Source organism: Ixodes scapularis, unplaced genomic scaffold (assembly GCF_016920785.2).
Source record: "Ixodes scapularis isolate PalLabHiFi unplaced genomic scaffold, ASM1692078v2 PGA_scaffold0__279_contigs__length_252992795, whole genome shotgun sequence".
NCBI classification, from domain to species: domain Eukaryota; kingdom Metazoa; phylum Arthropoda; class Arachnida; order Ixodida; family Ixodidae; genus Ixodes; species Ixodes scapularis.
The window spans coordinates 27,511,579-27,534,261 of NW_024609835.1; the positions used below are offsets into that span (position 1 = coordinate 27,511,579).

Below are 22,683 nucleotides of genomic sequence, written 5' to 3' on the forward strand. Positions count from 1 at the left end.
AAATTCAGGCCTCGTATTTCTTCACGACTTACACAGCCTGTTGTTTGAAAAGGGATCTCGTGAAAGCGAGTGGCAGTTCACGCGTTCGTTAAAGATTCGGCTGAAAAATCTCCTACAGAACGTTCGCTGCCACCCTGAGGTTTTTCGGAGATTCCTCTAAAGTTCTTTCACCCAACTTCGCCTAAGATCGTATTTTGTTTGAATTTCACTCCATTGTGGCTAATGAAGTGGTAGCTACGTTTTTTCAACAATATATAAGCTCTTTAAAAAGCTAATCGTTGGTCCTATAAAGAGCACAGGGTTACCACGTAACATAATGTGCAATTCAACTTTCAATTCTGAGGGATTTAGAATAAAGAGTTAATACATGTGAGCATCCTGCCGTCATCTTAATAAAAAAAATCATCTACAAGTTACAGCATGCATTATTACATGTTTTTTAAGACTAAAGGGTCTGATACAGTGCTTGCCGAATGGAAGAAAGGTTGTCACCTTTCTTCCATTCGGTTTATTTTTGGCGCGTCCGCTTCCAGGACATTCCAGAAGTTTCAAATTCCTGGAAATACTTTACAGAGCTTCTCCGTCGGATGACGAGCTGTCATCTTCTTAGTTTAATTCCTGAAAGCTTTGGAAGTCTGAATCGGGAGAGCCGGTGCTCTCATCGGCACTACCGCCAGAGCGGCCGGTATGCAAAGTGAGCATCGCATTCACGGACCGTCTCATTTGAAAACTATAGATAGCCCAGCAAAGCGAAGCACTGTGCGTATATGTAATGTTTATAGTTCGCCAAAGACATTGCAAATAGCAAACGCCTCCCGCAGTGCGCTCAGTTTTGCGTTTAGGCGGGCAGATTCAAATCTGTAATCACCGCCGTACATCTGCGACGACCGTCAAAGGGTTAACAAATGCCTCGATGTGCAGAAACGCAAAACTAAGAGTGCGTGGCAAGGCTGCAAACATGGTAAGCCAATTTCCTGCAAGTGGTACTCAGATTTTTTCGTTGTGCTACACTTTCTTTTTACTTTCCCTACTTTTGGCTTTAAACTATAAATATTTCACTTCCATCCAAAAATTAGTAGTTTCATTTTCTTTCAAGAGCAATAAAGTGTCCTCCCTAATCTAACACTAATTATTCTGACGTCACCGTTTCATCAGCACTTTTAGGACACCGACTATGTAAAACGTGTCTCTTCATAAACAATTTCTTGGAAAAGTGCATGCTTCCTCCTCTTAAACCACAAAAGCACACATCCTCTTGCATGGTCAAAGACGACTGAAACTGTCGATAGATTCGAGCTTACATTGGCTGCCTTCCTTTGTCATCTAATCTGCTGGCAGCTGGCCAATAGACCCTGCACCTAGAGGTGGCACTACTGTCGCGCTATCATCATAATCGAAGCGGGGATAGAAGCTCTCTACAGCCAACGTTACTAAAACACTCAGTTGGGAAACTCGCCGTCGAAACCTGGGCCGCTGGCGTCCACCGAGACCGAGCTAAATGCGACAACAACGCCACTCTTTATCGTTTGTCTGTACTGTGGTCACCTTGAGCTTTTTGAAAGCCTGTTTTTGCGTAAAAACAAACGGAAAAGACTCTTTTTGTATGAAATTTATTGGAGTTTAGTACAAAAAGAGGGGCGCGTTATGTTTTTAAAATCTTTAGTTGGCAGGGTTTTGCGGCACAATTAATATTGTTTTTAAACAACCATGCCTCAGCGGGGCTTTCAGGTAGCGCGTCCAGACCTAGGTGCATTTTAACTTCGATAGTTTGACGCGGTGCGTCCGCCGGGGAGACGGGGGTGGCACCCCTGTAACCTCTTCCGCTGTATCTGTTCTTATTAAGCTAAAATAGGAGTCACGTGCAGTTCCGTGAGTGGCCGCTGCGGGAGAAATGGTGGCGTCATGTTCGTCATCAGCTCGGTGTTTGGAGACAGATTGTGGCCACTTTTTCAAAGCTGTCTCTATGGGAGTTTCCCAACTGAGTGATTTAGTAACGTTGCATTTAGCGCTCTCTGGGCGGCACCATTTTTGTTCGACCGCAGCGCCCTCTCCACACATCCGGGAAGTTCAACGGTTTCGGCGGGGTAAAACGAGAGAGAGGGCACGCGCCCGACTCCGCTAGCAGACGACAAACCGGGAGGCTGCCGTTCTCAATCTTTGGGCTGTATCGGCGGGCTCTACCGAACATCGAACTCTCGCTCGTGGCTGCCGTTGTGAAGTGGTTCGCGTTCTTATGGTGAATTCGCGTGGTCGCCTTTCTCCTCTGACCTCGATTCAGCAGAGCGCCCCCTCCTCGCCGCCAGAGCTACTCGGGATCCTTTCCAGCCGATCACAACGGCTGGCTTCAGAGCGCTCCGAGATTCTCAGACCAGTCACGGAATTAATATTTCTTGACATTGGTAATGCGTTAAAAACAACACGATCTTACAGCGTACGGTGGACGATTGAGCAAAATTTACGCTCGCAACCTAGTGGAATAACGGTTTTGACGTAAATTGTTTTAGCCATCTGCATAGAAAAAAAGAAAAAAAAAGAGAAGAAAAAAGCAGTATGCGAATTGATTTTCGCAGAACGGAATGAAAGCCAACGCTTGGAAAGAGTTGTCAACTCATCGCGTTTTCGTCAGTGAATGCGCTGCGATAGCGGTCATGCGTACGACAGAACAGACAAATATAAAATGGCTAATAAACCGCATTTTTCTCACGGCGAAATATCGTGCAAGCGTCGCCATGTGACACAAATCACAGTGCATTATATTCGGCTGTCCCTTTATTTTACAACACACACCTTTGAACGCACTTTTACCAAACCTGAAAATTTCTTGAAGCGACCACAAAACCCGGTAAAACAGCGGCGAGCTCTGCGACCTGTTTCTTCGTCGGTTAGGCTTAGCGGATTCACCGCCGTGAGATCAATGATCTCGTGAAAGCACTGGGAATACTTCTAACGTCGACTTTTCCTGTTACGGTCGCAAAGGAATGTCGTTCCGTCCGTCGTAATCCTCGCACCGTCAAATTCACAAGCACTTTGTAGAACCACATGTCAATCGCCGTCATGCCGTACCCCGCACACCACCACCGACCACTGCCGGCCATCGTCAACAAAACCACGTGATCCCCGTCCAAGTACCACGTGACGCCTGCGCCGCTCCGCACTCCGCCGGCTACAGACAGAGTGCCAGGGAGCGCTCTGAGAGGGAGGTGCGCCCTCGGAATGAACCACCCGATCAGGCCACAGCACTCTCTTTCAACCACCCGATCTCGCGCGCTCTGGAAAGAGCGCTCGAGAGCGCGCGGAAAGAACCACGCGAATTCGTTGAGGCTACTCCAAAATCAGCCTATAGCTCTCTGTTATTCTATTTTGCTAAATGATCAACTAGCATATCTTTTTTCCGTTACTTAAATAGCAGCTGAGTCAGCCGGCAGTACTACCCTCAACTATTGCTTGTATTGCGGCAGGAGAGCATGTTTTATTTTTTATTTCAGACTTCCACTCATGGTCGCTAAAGGCCTACACCAGTACGAACTTTTGTAAAGTAAAAAAGATACAGCAACCAGATTTACTTTTCGCCAAAGAGACCGGCCAATCTGACACAGTTTTCCCTATTTTTTTTTTTTTTTTTATTTGCACACAGGTAACAGAGCAATTGGACTCTGTTAGTCTTTTTTATTTAGCATAGTAATACACGACAACTGGCATACCAAAATCTGCGCATCTGCGCTTGAAAGTTCCAAAATGACGCGATTTTAAACAGAGTTTGCACGCCAGCCGGACGCTAGCAACAGCCCACTCGGCGGAGCGGACGACGTGCGGTTTGAGAGGGGGAGTGCATTTTTTTTTTCTTTTACCCTCTCTGCTATGACCCTAATGGAACGGTTGGAACTCGCTTGTTTCCCCACACCTCGGTGCTTACTCAACACAAGGCCTGTACAGATACACGTTGCCAGGGCTTTGTTTCGGGGGGGGGGGGGGGGGGGGGAGGGGGCGGGGAAGGCCCGCCCATGACAAAATGCTGTATGAAGGGAAGAGGACGGTCCCAGCAAAATGGAAGACTGGGGGGGGGGGGGGGCGGGCGCCATGCCCACCCCCCCCCCCCCCCCCCCTCCCTGGCTACGTGCCTGCCTTATGGGCATGTCCATGTCATCTTCTACAATAGAGCGCGGGCACAGCGTAATGTACAAAATACTAACAATCGACGAAGTGACGTTAATTAAGTGCTGGATCTATCCGGAAAGCAGTCGTCAGAGGATGTGAGCTTGACTCACTTGGGCTTTTGTGCTGAGCTGGGCACTGTGCATGCTGCATTGTTCATGCAGGCCGGAATGATAACGAAAGAGCCCTCCTCCCCCTCACCGCAGAACACAAACTCCAGCCGAACGCTGACGCCGCGTTCGGTTATGTGGGCCGAGCGCCGAGTCATTGCATTTGTTGCCCTCATCCGTGCAGTTCTAAAGTTAACCGTTTGAAGCGTCACGGTCTGTCCTCCTGCCCAATAATCCGTTCACCCTTAGAGGGGCACTGACACATCTGTTATATATTGATTGTTATCGATTGAATCAGACCCAGACCCATGGATTCAGACGGGCCGCCATGTGTGTGTCCCACACAGCTAGGCCTGCCTTTTATTCACGAGGGCAAACCGCCACTAAGAGGGCGCCACTAACATGTCGATATATATATAACATGCCGCCACACAAGAGACAAATACACAAAAATAAAATGTCCGACTGGGTTTAGTACAAGAACCTTGACGGAATCTTCACAGGTCTTCCTGAGCGAGTCTGGCGGGGTTGAGCTTGTGGTGGCGAGTCTGTTGCATTGGACTGACGAAGGGAGGTGCTGGCATTGGGCGAGGAGTCTAGAGGATAGTAGTCCTCAGCCGTCAGTCGGGGTTTCCTCGGGTCATCTTTCCGGTTGGGCTTGGACTCTCTGGAGTCGATTCTCACACGAAGGTGATGGCGGTTACGTGCGTAGCTCTGGCCATCTGGCGATGTCACCTGGTATCTTCGTGGAGCTGGACCCACCTGTGTCACAACTGCTTTTCTCCAACTTTTTCCATGCCAAAACCAAACTGGCTGGTTCTTCTGAAAAGGAGGCATCTCTTTCGCATGTTGATCCACATGTTTATGCTGTGCACGCTGCCTTGCTTGAAGCTGCTTGGAGAATGACTTGTGTGGATAGTGTGGCAGCAAGCTGCTTGGACAGGCTGGTAATAAAGTCCTTATTCTTCTTCCCATCAACATTTCTGCCGGAGATGGAAGGCCGTTACTTGGCGTTGCTCTGTAGGTCATCAACACTAGTGCCAAGTCCTTTCCTTCGGAGAGAGCCTTAGTCATTGTGGCCTTGATGGTTTGTATTGTCCTTTCTGCTTGTCCATTGGACCTTGGAAAGAGTGGTGACGATGGGTTGTGGACGATATCCCACTCCTTGTTGAAGCTTCTATACTCCACAGAATCAAATGGGGGGCCTTGGTCACTGACAACTTCACTTGGTATGCCGTGGCACGCATACAGCTCCTTGAGCACTGATATAAGAACAGATGCCGTTGTAGTCGACATTTTCTTGACTTCCACAAACTTCGAGTAATAATCTACCACAAGCAAATAAGTGGTGCCACCGTGGTAGAAGAAATCCATGGCTACTTTCTCCCATGGGCGTATTGGCAAGTCTCGGTCAAGAAGTGGTTCTCTTTGATTTGCTCTTTGGTGGCGTTGACAAACTTCACAGCTGCTGATCAGCTCCTCGATGTCCTGGTTTATCCTAGGCCAGAAGACGCTTTGGGAAGCCAGGTTTTTGCATGCGACAATGCCGTGATGGGTCATGTGAAGTCTTGAGAGCACATCCTTCTTGCATGCTTCTGGCACTACTAGTCGTTCGCCATAGCAGACGAAGCCATCGGTTATGTAGAGCTCACTTCTTCTTGAGTAGAAGGGTCTGACTGACGGGTGGACCTTTGAGATTTTATTTGGCCAACCGTGTTCGATGTAGGTCGTTACACGCTTCAAGACCTCATCTGCTGCCGTGCTAGCTTGGATTTCAGCCAGCTTTGCTGTGGATGCTTGAACCAATGTGCAGACCAGGACACCATGTTCCTCGTCTACTGTCTTGATGGTCTGCGCTGGATTAGGTGCACGAGACAGTGTGTCAGCAACTGTCAAGTGTTTTCCAGGCACATGGACTAGCTTCACCGTGAAACGCTGGATACGAAGGAGCAAGCGTTGGAGTCTGGGGGAGATTTTGTAGAATTCCTTTTGGTGCAAGCCGATGAGGGGCTTGTGATCAGTCTCCACCACGACGCTTCGACCACAGATGTAGTAGTAGAACTGCTCACACGCAAACACTATGGCCAACAGTTCCTTTTCTATTTGCGCGTAGCGCTGCTGTGCCGGCGTTAGTGCTGCTGATGCGTATGCCACTGGATGTCCGTCCTGCAGAAGGATGCTGCCAATTCCATACGAGCTGGCGTCGGTTGATATCACAATTGGTCGCGAAGCATTAAAGTAATGCAACACTGGAGCAGTGGTCAGGTTGTCTTTGATCTCGTTGAATGCATTGGACATCTCGCGAGTCCAGTGCCATGCCACGTCGGACTTCAGGAGCTCACGCAGAGGTTGCGTCTTTGTTGAGAAGTTTGGAATAAACTTCATAAGATATGTTGCCATTCCGAGAAATCGCAGGAGCTCTGCCTTGTCATTTGGTGGTTGTAAGGCCCGGATTGCCTTTACCTTTTCAGGGTCAGGAGCAATGCCTTTTTGGGTAAGCTGGTGACCAAGGTAGGTTACTGCAGACAGTCCCAGCTTGAGCTTGTCCTTGTTTAGCTTCAGATTGTTGTTGCGTGCTATTTCAAGCACCTTTCGCAGATGGGTTGCATGGTCACTCTGCGTTCTAGAGGCTACCAAGATGTCGTCAAAGTATGGCATCACAACGGTTTGGCGCTCGAAGATTCTGTCAATGGCTTGCTGAAAGAGCTCTGGAGCTGTGCTGAGTCCAAACGGAACTCTGAGGAACCTGTACCGACCCCAAGGTGTGGCAAATGTGCACAGGTACGAGCTCTCTTCATCAAGAGCCAGCTGCCAAAATGCACTTTTGGCATCAAGCACTGAAAACACAGTGCACCCAGATAGCCGCGCAAAGAGTTCTTCTGGAACTGGAATGCGGTAGTGCTGCCTCTTAACTGCTGCATTTAGGTTTCTTGGATCCAGACAGATCCGCACATTTCCATCCTTCTTTGTGATGATGACGATGGGATGAACCCAGTCAGTTGGTTCTGTCATGGCCTTGATAATGCCATTGTCCTGCATTCTTGTGAGCTCGGCCTTCACAGTCTCTTCGAGTGCACTTGGCACCCGGCGAGGGGCAGACACCGTAGGCTTTACATCCGGTTTCAGGCGAATGCTGTATTCTCCTGGGAGTTTGCCGATGCCCTTGAATACTTCTGGAAATTCTTGAAGTATTTGTTCAAAGTCCGGAGCAGGATGAGAGGCTTCATTTGCCACTTCGATGTGCCTCACTCGATGCAAAAGGTTTAAGGCTGTGCACGCAGCTGCTCCAAGTATGGGCTTGAGATTTCCCTTCACAAGCAAGAACTTGACGTTGGACTGGGCATTCTTCACAGTGCAAAGGAACTGGCACTCATTTTCTATATCAAGCTGCTCACCCAGATACGTTGTAACCTTTGCTTGAGTCTTCTTGATAGCTGGATGGGGTTCCCATTTAAACACAAGCTGCTCTGGAAGTATGTTGACATCGGAACCCGTGTCCAGCTTGAAATTCACTGGGTTGCCGCTGACGTCGACAGTCTCAAGCCAATCAGAGAGTGAATCTTCTGCGATGTCGTTTACAGTCAGGCTGCCCAGACCAAAATCTTGAACAGTCACTTCTTCCTCCACGTCCAGAGTTCGGACGTGTCGCGGTGCCACTCGCTGTTTCTGTCGGCATAGCTTTGCAAAGTGTCCAAACTTGCCACAGGCGTAGCAAGTGGATCCGTAGGCGGGGCACTGTCGGGACAGGTGAGTGGTTCCACACCTACTACAGCTTTTCTGGTGCTTGGCTTCTCTATGTTGTGGATGGTTGCTTCTTTGTTGATATTGGGGCGGTTTTCTCGGTTGTTGTCTGTTTTCCTGTCGCTGTCTTCCGCAGTTCAAGTTGTCGACCGTCGCCTCTTGTCTATCGGAGGTCGTCAACAGCGAAGATACGTGCTGCTTTGAAATTTCAGCCGCTCTGCACGTCATGATGATCTTTTCGAGAGTAAGGTTCCTTTCCCGAAACAGCCGCTCTCGCAGAGCTGTGTCGCGAATGCCAATGATTATCCTGTCGCCTAGGAGGCGGTCGTGCTGGTCGCCAAAATCGCATTTCCTCGATTGGCCTTGTAGCTCAGCGATGAAGTCGTCAATCGGCTGATTTTCTTTTTGGCACATTGAGTTGAAAATAGCTGCCGCCTGCGTCAAGTTTTTGTACGGCAGATACTTCTCATCGAACTTCGCAAAGATAGCGGCCACTGTGTCTGTTAGAGGCTCACCAGTTGCCGGAGCTGGAAAGACGAATGTGTCGACAATTTTCCGTGCTGCTGGGCCGATGACGTGCAGCAGGAGCGCTCGCCTGGTTGCTGAGGGCTTGTCTGTATACTCGCAGGCTGCCTCATAGAGTTCATATGCCGTCTTCCATTCCGACCACGTTTCGGCGGGGTTGCTGCCTGGTTCAAACGGCTTGGGCGGTTGGATCAGGGGAAACGCCATGGTGATACAGTCGTTGCTTTACTGTAGTTGTTTCGGGGAGTTGCCGAGTTGCGAAATTTTAACTTCTGACACCATGTTATATATTGTTTGTTATCGATTGAATCAGACCCAGACCCATGGATTCAGACGGGCCGCCAACATGTGTGTGTCCCACACAGCTAGGCCTGACTTTTATTCACGAGGGCAAACCGCCACTAAGAGGGCGCCACTAACATGTCGATATATGTATAACAACATCAAAATCATATTTTTTTTTATTATCCGAAACGATTGAAAACGATGCCGGGACATTACCCTCGAAATTTGAAATTTGGGAATTCAGTATTCGTGAAGTAAAAAAACAATTTCCAACTGCCGAATTCGAAGTTCCCGCGCGATCGGAGCCGGTGCCTTGACGTCAAAAATTGCGGATTCATGAGAGTCCACTTTCTTTCACCACTCCCTGCTGTTGCCATGGCGACCCAAAGCGAGGAGGAAAGGAGCGAGCGCCGGCGTTGCGGCGGACCGGTTTTGAGCGGTGTCGCCTGTTTTCCGTTGGAGGATACAAATCCAGGAGACGGCACCACAACGAACTCCCGATTTTTGGTATTTCAAAAAGAAGGGCCGCAGTGCGTTCGCAATTGCGTTAAAAACATTATTTAGGATTGCCGTAATTAAATGTTATAGAAATGTCGCCTACAAAGCTTCTAAATTTCATGATTCTTGACGTCACTGATCAAAAGAAGCGAGGAGGCGAGAGGCGGGAAAATCAAACGCCAAAAATAAAGAGGCGCGCGCGCGCGCAAGAAAATTTTTTTTCGCGATGCGTTTTTTTTTTGCGTGTCTATGACTGCAACTTGCATCGTTTTAGACAATAAAAATAAATACGACCTTTGGGGTGTCAGTGCCCCTTTAAAGGGATACTTCAACGAAATTTGAAATATATCCGTCGTGTTCAAAAATAGGTTGAATATGATCCACAATTTCCGTAAAAGAGAATCTCACGTTTGTATTTTGAGCCTGGTGGCTGTATTTTTGTTATAAACGGCCCACTCTAGCAAGCGCTCGGAGAAGGCCCAGCTTAGAGCACGTGACATCCGACGCAATCGTGACGTAGTTCGTCTTGGGACGAGCAAAGCTGGCGAGGCCGACGTCGAGGGGATGGCCTAGTCGTTCCAGCCACCGAAGCGGCTGCTTTTGTACGAATTTTCAGTGGCGGGTTAATCTTTTCTAATCTTGTAGGGTACCAATAGCTACTTCTGGAACACACAAAAGGGATTCTCGGAAGACGCGAGTTCCTCTTTCCCCTCTTGCCTCGTCGTGGCCGGAGGCGAGACACTCACCGTCACTAGCTGTCAAGGTTCCTAGACGGGCATTACAAACGAGGTGTTAGCGACATCCACCAAGTGCTCTTTGTTAATCGTTTAATTCGTTCTAAAATTCCTTTTCGTCATTTTTTTATTGGGATATTGGTGTGTTCGATGTGATACTGCTCCTCTGAACACGTATAGACCATAAAATAAGCGCCAAAATTTTGTTGTAGTATTCCTTTAAAGGCCGACCTACAGAATTGTCTTCTGCCGGGCAGAAAATCGGTTCCCAGTTTCCTTCTCTCCATTTCCTCTCGCTCTCTTCTCTCCTCCACTCCCCACAGGAGCGGGGCTCCAAGCTACTCTCCACAAAAAGGAGGAAGGTATCCTCCTTTCTCGAATAGAAAGGAGGAATTGAGGAGAGTTCCCTCCTTTCTGCTCGTTTGTCGGCCTTTAAGCTGAGACTAGAAGTTCGCCTTCAACGCGAGCTCCCTGGCTTCCGCAGTGCTTTGGGTGCGCGTGACTGCGCATTCACACTTGCATAAGCAAGGGCAGGAAGCTTGCACTGAAGGTGAAGCTTCTAGTATCAGCTTAAGTGTGATCCACATTCACGCACGAGACGGTGTAGATTCCTACATCTATTTTGTCGCATATAGTACCGGTGGGAAAACAATTTCAACGAAGAAAGGTGCGGTACTGTTTTGTGCTTCAGTGAAGACTGATTCGTCTGCTCCAGGCAGACGTTGGGAAGGGGGGATTACCACGATGAAGGCCCATTTCCCGGTTGAACCATGCAGTTTATCTTAAATGTTTTTTTTTGTTTTTTTTAAAGAGATTTATCGGTTTAACAGCTTGGAAATTCAACAAAACAAGGAATTTCAACCCGGATACTTACATAATATGGGTACTGTGGGTTGTGGAATCGCAGGTTCTATAGTTTTTTTTTGTAACTTTTATTTTTTGCAGTAATATAAATATTTCGCATTTAGAAATGTTGGTGGTGCATCAGAAATTACCGTGCTGTGCTATTGCTAGCTTTTACGAGTAAGAAAGTTCCGCTGCAGTGAAGGTTTCCCTTCCCTGTGCCATGGTGTGGGTAAGTTTTTCGGAGTCAGAACAATTTTACTACGTTGCGGTGAGGACAGAATGCCTTTTTTAGTTACGATCCGGAAAGTGTTCATTGACAAGGCAGCTGAGACAAGCGAAACAGACTGCTTTAATATATGCCGCGAGTGCAATAAAGGAGTCTAACCGAGCAACACAGCAGCGTGCGTGTCATTAGGTTCATCCTCTTCGATTTTCTCGGAAAAGTCAAGAGGCTAATATTTTAAATTTCTGCCTAAATCATCCTCTACTCAAACACAGTAGACTCTGCAACTCCAATAAACGACCTGCACAACAACACAAACAGCATCAGATGCAGCGACACCCTTTTACTGATGAGGGCTAGCGACTCTTGCGAGACCTTCTGATAACCCTCCATCCCAACCTAATGCACATCAAGACTGGGTAGCTCATCGATTAACCTTCAGATTATTCAAATGATGCTTTACAATCTTTTTTTTTCTTCTTTATTTTGTCGGAGTTTGTGCTAAAAAAAAGTCAGAAACAAAAGTAAAAAAACCCGCTTTAATATTTTTGAAGTTAACATGCTTGCGATTGTCGTTGATGGTGATATACTGTTTAAATACTAACTTACTAACTTAAAAAAACAAAGTCAAATTTGGGGGTTTTACGTGCCAAACCAAAGACGGGCATCTGGCACGCCCCAGTGGAGGACTAAGTTAAGCCACTTCGGAGCCACCGAAACGGCTGGGACACTGACACCCCCCAAAAAAAAATTTTTATTTTTTGCCCGGCGCTTTATTATGGTGTCGGAGGACTACCCAATTAATATTTTGCAACAGATTAACGTATTTCTTTAATAAAGCCAAAAGACGCAACTGCTCGAAACCGAAACCCGACGGAGGTCGGAGAAGTGGAGAGAAGAGAGTGACTGGCGGAAGTCACGTGGCTACACCCGACCGTGCGTTTTTTTTTTTTTTTTTTCTCCTCTCCGGTAGCAGACGACACGACATGCGGCGTGCGGGAACTGCTTGCCGTGCGATTCTTTTGCAGTTATGTTTGTTCCGCTCGTTGTTCTGTACTCCAAGATGAGTTGTTTTGTACATTGAGGAGTTGGAGATGAGTAGTGAGTTTCCATGATCGGCTCCGAAAAGAATAAACCCAAGATGTTGCGTGAAGAGCTGGCTCACATGTCCTGCATCCGAAAAAAAGTGGCATTGTGCGACAGTTTCCGAAAGATCAACGGGATCGGGACCAATGGCTGGCTGCAATTCCTGTTGAACATTTACGGGCACCTCGGAAAGCGGACGCTACCTGATTTATAAGCTTTTTGCATTTTGTGGAAAGTGATTACATTGAGTTCGCGGGTGTCAAAACGGAAATCCCATACCATTTAATTCAGCGAAGTATCGTCCACAACATTTGTTTGTTATTTTTTTGTTTGTTTCTTCAGTGATGATTGTAAAAAAAATAAAGATATGTAAACATCAGAAAATGTTTGAAAAAAAAAAATTCACGGGGTATCGAACCCGGTCTACCGCGTATGAAGCGGACGTCTTTCCCACTGAGCTACTGGGCAACTCGTTTCTGGTGGATCTCTTTCCTTAGTAATAATTCAGCCGGTAAACTGTAAGTTGGAAAGTTTGCTGTCGATTTTTCTCTAGCAAAAGCACTCCCGGGTCGAAGTCGGGAAGCACCACGCTTTGGGGACATTCGCACCTAGTAAAGAAATCGTACGCGTGCATATTCAACTCGAAGTAGACACGTCGTGCTTGACGTTTGCACGAGCGTTGTCTTCAGCCACGAGAAGGGAGCGACGGCTCGGCGACGTCTTCGTGCAAATCGGCTTGGTGGCCGGGCGTGTCGTACGGGATGAATACCAATTCTTTTGATCAGTCCCAAATTTCTCTTTTAACGGTAGACAGAATTCGCCGGTACCGCGAACGACAGTTCTGAAATAGAGGTCCCACGCCCGTCGTCCGCTGCCATCGCCGTCCCCGCGAGTCCCACGATACGCGAAACGACGAACGCACAGAATGCTTCCGGTTGTCTGAGGAACTTTTTTTTTCAAGCAACGTATTTACAGCCTTTTAGAAGCCACAAAAAATGGGTTTCATATTTTTTTCTATTTTTAATACTGAGTGTGTGCCTTCAGTGACCCACGACTTCGATTAAATTTGGTGGTCGCATCGATACCTTAGAAAACGGCCCGTGACCGCGAAAAAGAGAGTGAGCGAGACTCGAACCGGCCAGTTTTTGATCGGCGGTTTTCGGGCGGAAAGAAACCGAATTTCGAGCCGCAAATTCTGTTCTGGGTAGTTGAGCTCTCATATGTCACGTACAACTAAAAACCTCGGCGAGCATGAATACCCTGTCAGTGTCCCTTTAAAACGGCTTCCCGTATTCAAATTTCTGAAGGTGCCACAACGTGAAGTTTGAAATGGGGCTGCAATGTGCCATTTATTACACAGTAAAAACAAAATGTGTAGTTTTAACGTCTCTCATGTAATGGGACTGGAGAAAAATCAATAAACGGATTTATCAGTTGATTAGTCTATGAAAGAAGGGTGGTGATCAGTCAAGTCAATTTTTTAATGAACCCCCAGGTCCAATCAGCATTCTATGTTTTATGAAAGCTTTGGATTGTACGAGATAATAAAAATATGCTGGACCAGCAGTTCTACAAACACCAACGTTAAGATTACGGAAGCATTTGACTTATATTTATCGCACTCCTGAATTTCCATGCCTGTGAAATAATAAAACACAACCCTTAAAAAAAAGAAGCATATAATAGGGAGGGTCCAGCTCAGCCGGAAACAGGCTTACGTCATCAAGAGCTATGCTTCTGAACGTGCACTCGTAGCGGACGATGCACGGCGGTATTGAAATAAAGTTTATTTTCATAAGTTGAATTTATTACAACTTCGCCTCCAGCCGTCGGTCACTACAAAAGAAGTCTTCAACTCCAACCAGCATCCGGGCCACACTTTCCACAAACTCCCCCCTCCCCTCCCCTCCCCTCCCCTCCCCTCCCCCCCCCCCCCCCCCTTCCCCCCCTCTTTGGCGGTAGCTCAAGGTGCTCCCTTGAGGTCCGGGACCAAAACAACCTAACATCTCTACTGACGGTATACAATTAGCGTCAGATCATGAGGCCGCCGGTTCTAATTTTGAGCTGAGGAGGAGAAAGCTGTTTCTTTGCGTTTCTTTTTTCTGCATCTTCTTCTATTGCACAGAAAGGAAAACTAATGGGTGCTTTTGCAAGTTATAACGTCAGGGATCAGTTCTTAGCGGTGTTTACTGAAAGTACAAAAATTGTGGCATGACTGATTTTACATGCACACATCATTGAGGCACCCATACATGTTATTGCTGTTGCCAAACTGCTCCGGAAAGTCTGTTGCCAAACTGCTCCGGAAAGTTGTCCCCGAGAATAAAAGCATTTAAGTGACTAAATGTGACATCAGTCTGACGTTACATAGAAGTACAACTGTGCACGAAAGGGACACCTTTAAAGGTCCTAGTGGCCTCAGAGGGACAGCCGAACGTTGGCAGCCGCTCTTAAGTGTCGTTCTCAAGTTCTTCCCCAAGCTTCGACCACCTCCACATTTTGCTTAAACTTTACAGATTTTGAATGCAAAATAAAAGCAATTGAGGATTACTGTTAATAAGTGAAACATAATTGTTGCATGAACACCCCCAAATGGAGGAAAGTCCTTCAGGAAAAAAAAAAAAGGAGGAGGCAGGAGAGAGTTTTAAAAACAAACTCTGTTGTAAAGGTCCCTCCTTCCCGAATCTATGGCACATACTAGTGGCACCGGCAACTACTTTGTTTGCAAAAACACTATTGCCAGAAAGCGTGTTTTTATTGTGCCAGACGCTTGATGACGCTGCACCAAACAAAAATAATTTGTGTCTCTCAAACACATGGCTCGCTGTGAGCGTAAAACTTTCGCAATGTGCATTTTGCATCACCGTTTTTGATTTTCTCAGCAAGAACCAATCGCAAAGACCACCAGCATATAGAGCTATGACGTCACATATGTGCGAGCTATGTGAAACAGTTCAGTTTTCTCCAGAAATCCGATGTTCGCAACACTAGCAAACATTGTAAAGTTGTGCAGTATATACAGCAGTCTCGCGATGATATACGGCAGTTCAATGAAATGTTAGAGTGCATGACTGATAAAGCACAGCGCTGTAAAGTGAGGGCACAAAACAAGTGTATGTAAATCAGAATTTAATATTAGCCTCCTGAGGCAGTATTTTGCAAGGTTTCAAGTTCATGCAAGCCGGTGCCTAAATAAATGTGACTTATGTTAGGATTATAAGAATATTTGTCTGTCCTTTGCGCTGTTTATGTGTAAGTAGGAATGTCACTACATGTCTGTATTTCTTTTTGCAGTAAGGCTTTGTGGATCAAATTCTTTTGCATAATACCTTTTATTATCACTCTCTTCATATTTCGTCTATTTGTCTTCAGATCTATTATGTGAGCACAAAGTCCTTTCTGGCCTACACCCCGACCAGGTGTTTCACACTGCCAAACAGTGAAAAAAAGGAAGAAAATAAAATGTTTCTTTTCCCGTGTCGGTAACCAGCGGTTATGTGAACTTCATACAGTCAAATTTTTTAACAATAATAAAAGCATACTTAATTATTGACTGAAGATTTAACATAAATAAAGGTCGATCATATTAAAGACATATCATAAGTGTACCCCCAAATTATCTGGAAAAGTCTGCAAATCTTTCAAGCACTTAAACGTATATATTAAAATTCCTATTTTTTTTTTTTGTCAAAAGGTGTATATTTCTCTGCAGTTCAACAATTTTTTTCAGACACACTAGACACAAAATTTGTAAAAAAAAAAGAAAAAAAGACAGCAATATGCGAACGAGCATACATTTAAGTTTGTGTGCCAGAAGTTTGGATACCTTGTGTTGAAAGCTAAAGGTGGTGCATTTGTATCACGAAACAATATTTGCCTACTGTGTGTTGTTATTCATTTTCACGCGAGCCTTACAATAAATATTGAGCATCAATCCTAATTATACTTGGTACATATTTTGAGGCCAAACCCATTAATAACTTAGTTAAACATAAAATGGTGCAAAAAAAGACAAGGACAAGAAGTATACAGGACAAATGCTACAACTGTTACATTAATAGCTGTTACAAGTTTCAGACGTAGAAACCGGGCAGCAGTTGTTGAAATTGATTGTGAATTAAGCCTATTTTACAAGAAATATAGCTCTCAATATAAAATAAAAATGAAAAAAAAAAGACGATAATCTGCAAAGCAAGCACTCTTTATCTACACCTCTTAAAAATTTCAAACCAATTCAGTCCAACATTGAACTCTGCCCATTTGTACTACGAAACCATGTACAGCCAAAATGTCACTTTTCACATGTTCCCAACAAGCCGAATTTCGAACCGACTCATACATTTTTTGTATCAAGATGAAGACCATTTCCTATTTTATATATTCACAACTAATAAACATTTTTAGGAAGCAATCAAGCCCGACAACTGTGATTCAAACACCTGCTTAGGTATATCCTATTCTTTTTCATGGCCGCCATGGGGCCTCAGCCTTCAAGCTAGGGATGACTCTTAACAACTATTGCACACCGCCTATCTTAATGTCTTCTCGCTCTGCCGTTGGCTAATATGCCATTTACACTCTAAAACCACATCTACTGACAGAGTGAGCAAAAGAAAAACCATAAAACCTCCCTCAAAATGTCAAAACCTCCGCTGGCGTACAGCAACACCAAAACATTCCCAAAACTGCTTTACTAGATTTTTCGTTCTTTTTTTCAAGCTCTACATTAGCTTGCTTATTTCAGAAGTAATGAATCAGAACAGCACAAAACAAACAAGCAAAACAACCAGATTGATTTCCCAGCATTTTTATTAAGTGGGATTGGCGCATTCCAGACCTAAAGGGCCCATTGAAATCAAAATACCGCCACCCTCTTTAAACAACAACTAAGGCAAAAATGCCCCAAATGCCAACCAACATGTTCCCGTGGTGACTACCCTACCATTGACACCTTTCATGTGCCATTATTCACAGAATCCGATTTCGGCTAGGTAAAGCTAATCACAGGTTTATCACAGTTAGAGGAGGTCACTTAGGGACTGTTAGAAACTGATCCCCAGGCGCAGCTAACAAATTCCCACGCTTTCTCTCAAACAACATAGCATTCGATGTGTGGCAGGATAAGCAAAGGGCAGTTTAGATCCTACCTTACTGATAGCCAGTGCTACCTGCAACTAAGGGACTGAGCAACAAGCAAAGTCGCAAATGATGCCATGATGAAGGCACCTGCTGGAATGGAGGACAAGATCCACCACTGGCTCCCTGTGAGAAAGAGATCACTAGCTCAATACGCCACACAATACCTCCAAAACATGTTCAAATATGTGAAAAACAATGAAAGTAAAGCAGAAACAAAAATTTAAACCTTTTTATAATATATTACTATGCCAGTCCAGTCTTTTAGATGGCAAGGAACACAGCTGTACTACTATGAATGTACATATTATTACAGAATTACAAGTATGTAATTAAGTGTCAATGTCATAACTGGCAGTTCTAGTGCTGCCTCGAGCTATTGAATAGGTTGTGAATAAAGGTAACATCACTGAGGCCATACTGCTGTGAAAGGTGAGTGTTAATGCTTGCCACAGTTGTTGTAAAGAGAAGTGCAGGAAATTAGGTCAGCCCTGCTGCTTGTTAAACAAGCCCGCAAGAGAGAAAAACGACACCATTAGAGCAGGCCACGGCCCAATCTAAAATGCAGTCACTGTTCAGAATCATAATAGTCGCCAAAAGTGCCTGCAACACTCCGTGGAACAGAACGGTGGTGCTCACAAGCCGCTCAGGGAAAAGGGTGTGCTCAAAACATAGCTATCGAGAGGTTCTTGTCATGGCGCTGAACAAGATCTACCTAAAACGCACTGTGCCAAGAAAACGCAGAAGCTTGCCCCCCGTACACTACAAAACAGCAAGCAGACAGTGAAATCACTTCAGGTTAGACAAGTTTATCCATGTGCTGCAAGTACTACTCTGCTTGCTGTTCATGAACTTTTTTTTACCGTTTCTCATGCACATCACACTTATCTTGAAATTTGGAATCATCTATGAGGGAACACTTGTGTTCCTCCCAATGCGTTTGGAAAATGCTTGTTTTTTTGTTTGTTTTCAAAAGAAATGGAAGGGAAGAAAAATAAGAAACAAAACAGCACACACGAAAATCACCGGTGCAAGACTGACAATACAGAAAAAAAGAGCATTCTGCATTCAAGCCGACACGGCTGCATATCTGAGATCTCTGTCGATTACATGCAAAAGAGGTGAGATAACCAGTATGTGTAGCATAAACTCTGCCGTAATTAAACAAGCCTAGCCTCAACATATGCCAAACTCAAGCGTTCCACAGAGCAGGCTTGACACCCGTGCAAAGTATGCTCTTGTACAAAAGAACCAGGCAGTGGAAGGATGCAGTCACATCTAAAGACTGGCATAGTTTAGCTTCATGAGCACTCTGCCAAAAGGAGGCAAAATGTATCTTATTCAGGAAGGCATAATGCTGCCGTCGTTGAGTATGGGCACAAAGCGAACCCTGTAAGCACAAGCTTGTAATTCTGGGTCATGCTTGTGCTTCATGGGTGCATGCCTGTCAAGGGCGACAGCCGGAGTTAGGCTACTGCGCCCAGTTTTTAAGCTTAGGTAAAATAAAGCATAGAAAGGCAAAAACAAAATCACAAGAAAAGCCATCCTGGCATTGCCAGATCCACAAATATGACTATATGAAGGTTGCACTTCAGTAAAAAATACTACACCTCAAACTTGATATGAGAAATATTGAGGATTGTGTCACTCACATTACATTACAATTTTCTAGCTATAGTGGTCGGAATGAAACTGATTACATCTGCATGCACAGCTTCTTGGAACTGCAGCCATTACAAAAGCAGGTAGAGTAATTGCCAATCAGAAGAAAAAAAAGCCACTGAAGATATGGCTAAAAAAAGCAAGCTAAAGAGAAGAGAGTTTTTTTTCTTTTCTGGTAGTGTGCATTTTACATGTGCCACTACGAAGAGCATTGAAACAAAAGAAAAGCAGAGTGAAACTATATAGCTGAGGCTGTTCATTTTCTTCCTTGAGCACAGAAAGACAACTAAAAGAAAATATCAACAACAAAACCAGTCTGTTCAACTAATGGCGAATTTCACTGGTCGTTTTGGAGCGCATCAAAATCGACTTTTCTGGAGCGCGCCTGTTTCACCGGGTGATCGTGGCTGAGATGGACGTGTTCTGCTAGTCGTTTGAGATCAGCTCCCACTCGAGAACTCCGATCCAGATCCCGGAGATATCGCTCCGCCGATTTCGGTGGGTTCAAACGGAAGCCAGCCTCGTCACCCATCGGCGCGCACACGTGACTTCCTTTCTCGCCGGCATCTCGCCTCGAAAGAATTCGTAATAGCCACCCGCGAAGTGTCGCCCGCTTTACTGCTGCTGCTGCTTGATGACAGCTCATCATCAAGTTGTTCGAGTAGCAGTGACGACGAGGATTGCTTGTATGTCCCGCATGAATTTGACTGCCTTCTCAGACCTCCGTAGAAGAGGCCGTAAATCGAGACGCACATAGACAGCGTTCACGAGCATTTCGATGGAGAGGCAAGTGGGCTATGCTGATGCACATCGCTTATCAATATGCATCTTTCAAATGATTAAGGGGGGACATGGGCCGAAATTCAAAATTTTTTTTAAAGAATTCACTTTTCAGTTTTGAGGTTTTTGGTTTTAGAAACTAACTTTAAACCTTAAAACTAGATTTGATAACCATAAGCCAAATACTTAGGTTGATATAAAATATTTTCAACACGTTTTGAGGCCGTAACAAAGTAAAGAAGTTCAATGTTTGAATGCATTTTTCTCAGTTCTGCTTTTTGCTGCAAATTTCATACGAAGGAATCTTTTGTTCAAAGATAAAAGCATTTTGACACCAGAATCAAGATGCTTCTGAACTGAAATTTACTGGGGAATCGAGCTATCTACTTTATTTTGTTTTAAGTTGATGTCCTCATGGAAAAACAACCATGTTTTAAAAAAATTTATATGGAACATATATGCATCTCATATTTTGAGGTACTCACTCTTCCTGAAATGCTTATATTAGAGGTACAAAAAAACTTTCAGCCTTTCCACTCTCGTGAAGAAGGAAGACCAGTGAAGCTGTACTATGGTGGAAATGAAGTGTTTATAAATGTAAGGATTAAGGTGAGATTGGGTAATTCGTTATGTGAGAACCGTATTGTCCCCGGTTGTCTTTGTTATACCACGTCAACCGCCGAAGGCACATGAACGGGAGTCGAGACGCCACTAGTCGTTCCTCCACCATGTTCAACCTCGGTAGGTGCTTTGGTATGGGTGGGTACTTGTAGCCGTTCACGGTCACGAACCAGTGCACCGCGCCTTTGAGCAGGGAATCTCGGCACGTTCTGCACGCCTGTTCTTTGTAGACGTCCGCCAACTCGATAAACAGCAGCAACGCGCACGCGTCCGTTTCCCGCTTCTTCTTGTCCGACACGCCGCCAATCGTGGATACGTCTCCGGCAAACCAGAGTCTGTCGCACACGGCGCATGTGATGCCAAATGGGTTGAACTCCCCCCGGAACCTCGCCGTCGCACCCTGGAACTGTTCAGCTGGCGTGGAGCACTGTCGTAGCCGGGCCTCGCGCTTGCGCTTGGCCTCCGTGGCACGATAGTTGTCTGTGGCATGGCCCGCCAGTGCCCTTTACATTGTTGGTTCTATTGTCGGCGGCGGCTTTCCAAGCGAGCGATGTGCTCTTCTTTTGCAAAGGAGTCTGAAGCGGTGGACGCAGTGGAAGTCGAGGCGACAGCGGCTTCACGTCGGTTGCGAACCCATTCGTGCTGCTGCGTATGCCGCCGCTCCTTCCAACCCAGTCTTTTTTCCCCAAAAGGGCACAAGGCCGACGCATCCAGAGTCCAAACCGAAACTGATAAGAGCATAGGAAACAGCGTGCAAAACAGACGAGGACGAAGAAACACACCTGACGATCACATGTTTCTTCTTCGTCTTCGTCTGTTTTGCGCGCTGTTTCCTACAATAAATCTCCACCAACGCGTCCAACTATCCATTCTTTCTGATAGCTGGAAGGGTTGCCACCATATACGAGCGACAACGGCAATTTGAGTAGCTGTCTGGTTGTTGCCATCGCTTATAGATGGCGGTAGCTGTCCAGAGGTTTGTGTAGGTTTGTGTCGACACGAGTTTGGTATTAGGCACGATCCTGGGGACCCTAGCCCTTAACAGCTCTGCTGTAGAAACTAGACAGCCCGAAGTTCCACATCCCCCGCTTTATATTTTAGCTGTCAAAATGCTGCTTAGTAGCTTCATTTGCATATCATAGATTGCTTAATGAAGAGTGATGCATCTTCTTATGCAGGTATGTAAAGTTGTCCTAAAGAGCAGAAAGTCTGCCAAAATACACCTACATCTGACTCTAAATCTCCCCTGCAAATTTCATTCCGATGACTTGAGTAGTTCAGAAGTTAAATTTCTAGCCAGTGTCCCCCCATAACTTCGCTTGCACGTTGAACATCTGTTATTAGCGCCGCGATTTCGAAAACATGTGCTTCGAGATCCGGGACCGCGGGAAGGGGATTCCTGGGAACGTGGATGACGGAAAGGCATCCGCCGATCGTGGAGGAGTGGTCATCTTCCACTGGGGACCCGGAGGTGAAGTGACTCCATTTGGATTGCGTGCTCCATTTCGGATCTGGTCTACTGATCCCTGCGCTCCAAAATGACCAGTGGAATTCGCCATAAAACAGTACTGCAGAATCCCATCAGATAGCTGACCCGAGTATTGGACCTCAGTAAGCAAAATTGCTACATGGCCTTGAGTATGGTGCGCAGCCCAAAAAGTTCTGTAGAAATCTCTTCCGAGTTCTGCAATCAGCCGGTGCAGGCTCCATGCTCTAACTGCTTCTCGGCAGTGCAGAAGTGCATGCAGGGAAAAGCATCCCTCCAGTGTGGATGAGCCCACGCATGTCAGCTTGCTAAAAGGATGGTTCAGTCCCTGTAAAAAAAACTGGCTATTACATTATCAAATGGGCGACATTCTTAAGTTTTTTTTTATTATTACTCTTTTTACCAACCACTGCTAATGCTTATCAGTAAACACTGATAACATTTTTCAAATGGCTTTCTTTACAACTGAACAAGGTCAGTGACTTGGAGCAGAAAGCATATACAAGGTCTGACATATCATTTTTATTGCCCAATTGGTTGAGACAAACTTCTAGAGTGCTACAGTCCTTCTTTACTTAGTGTACATTATGTGTTTCGCTTCACATGTACATATACTGTTTGTAATCTAAAATAGAATCTGCAAAACATGCAGGCAATGGCCTGGGCCCCTGCCTTTTAGCAGAACTACAGCTCATCTGAGCTACTATACATGAAAGTGCAGTTCCGTATTGTGAACTTTGAGGTGTGGTCGTTTTGGACAATTTCCAAGGAGCATCTCATCTTTCCTTGCTGTGTTCT

At 45.7% G+C, this 22,683-nt stretch overlaps 1 protein-coding gene across 3 annotated transcripts in view; it reads right to left on the reverse strand.

The window, feature by feature from the left end:
* Positions 1–16,991: 16,991 nt before the first annotated feature.
* Positions 16,992–22,683, reverse strand: part of LOC8027898 (glycerol kinase) — a 45,068-nt gene continuing 39,376 nt past the window's right edge. For 2 of the 3 annotated variants that reach the window (XM_029976499.3, XM_029976500.3), the window contains exon 18: positions 16,992–17,462. In XM_029976499.3, coding sequence (XP_029832359.2) covers positions 17,365–17,462 — 98 coding nt within the window. In that variant the 3' untranslated portion in view covers positions 16,992–17,364. Of the gene's footprint in view, positions 22,214–22,683 lie in introns of all 3 variants that reach the window. The other variant, XM_040503625.1, reaches the window with a different exon arrangement.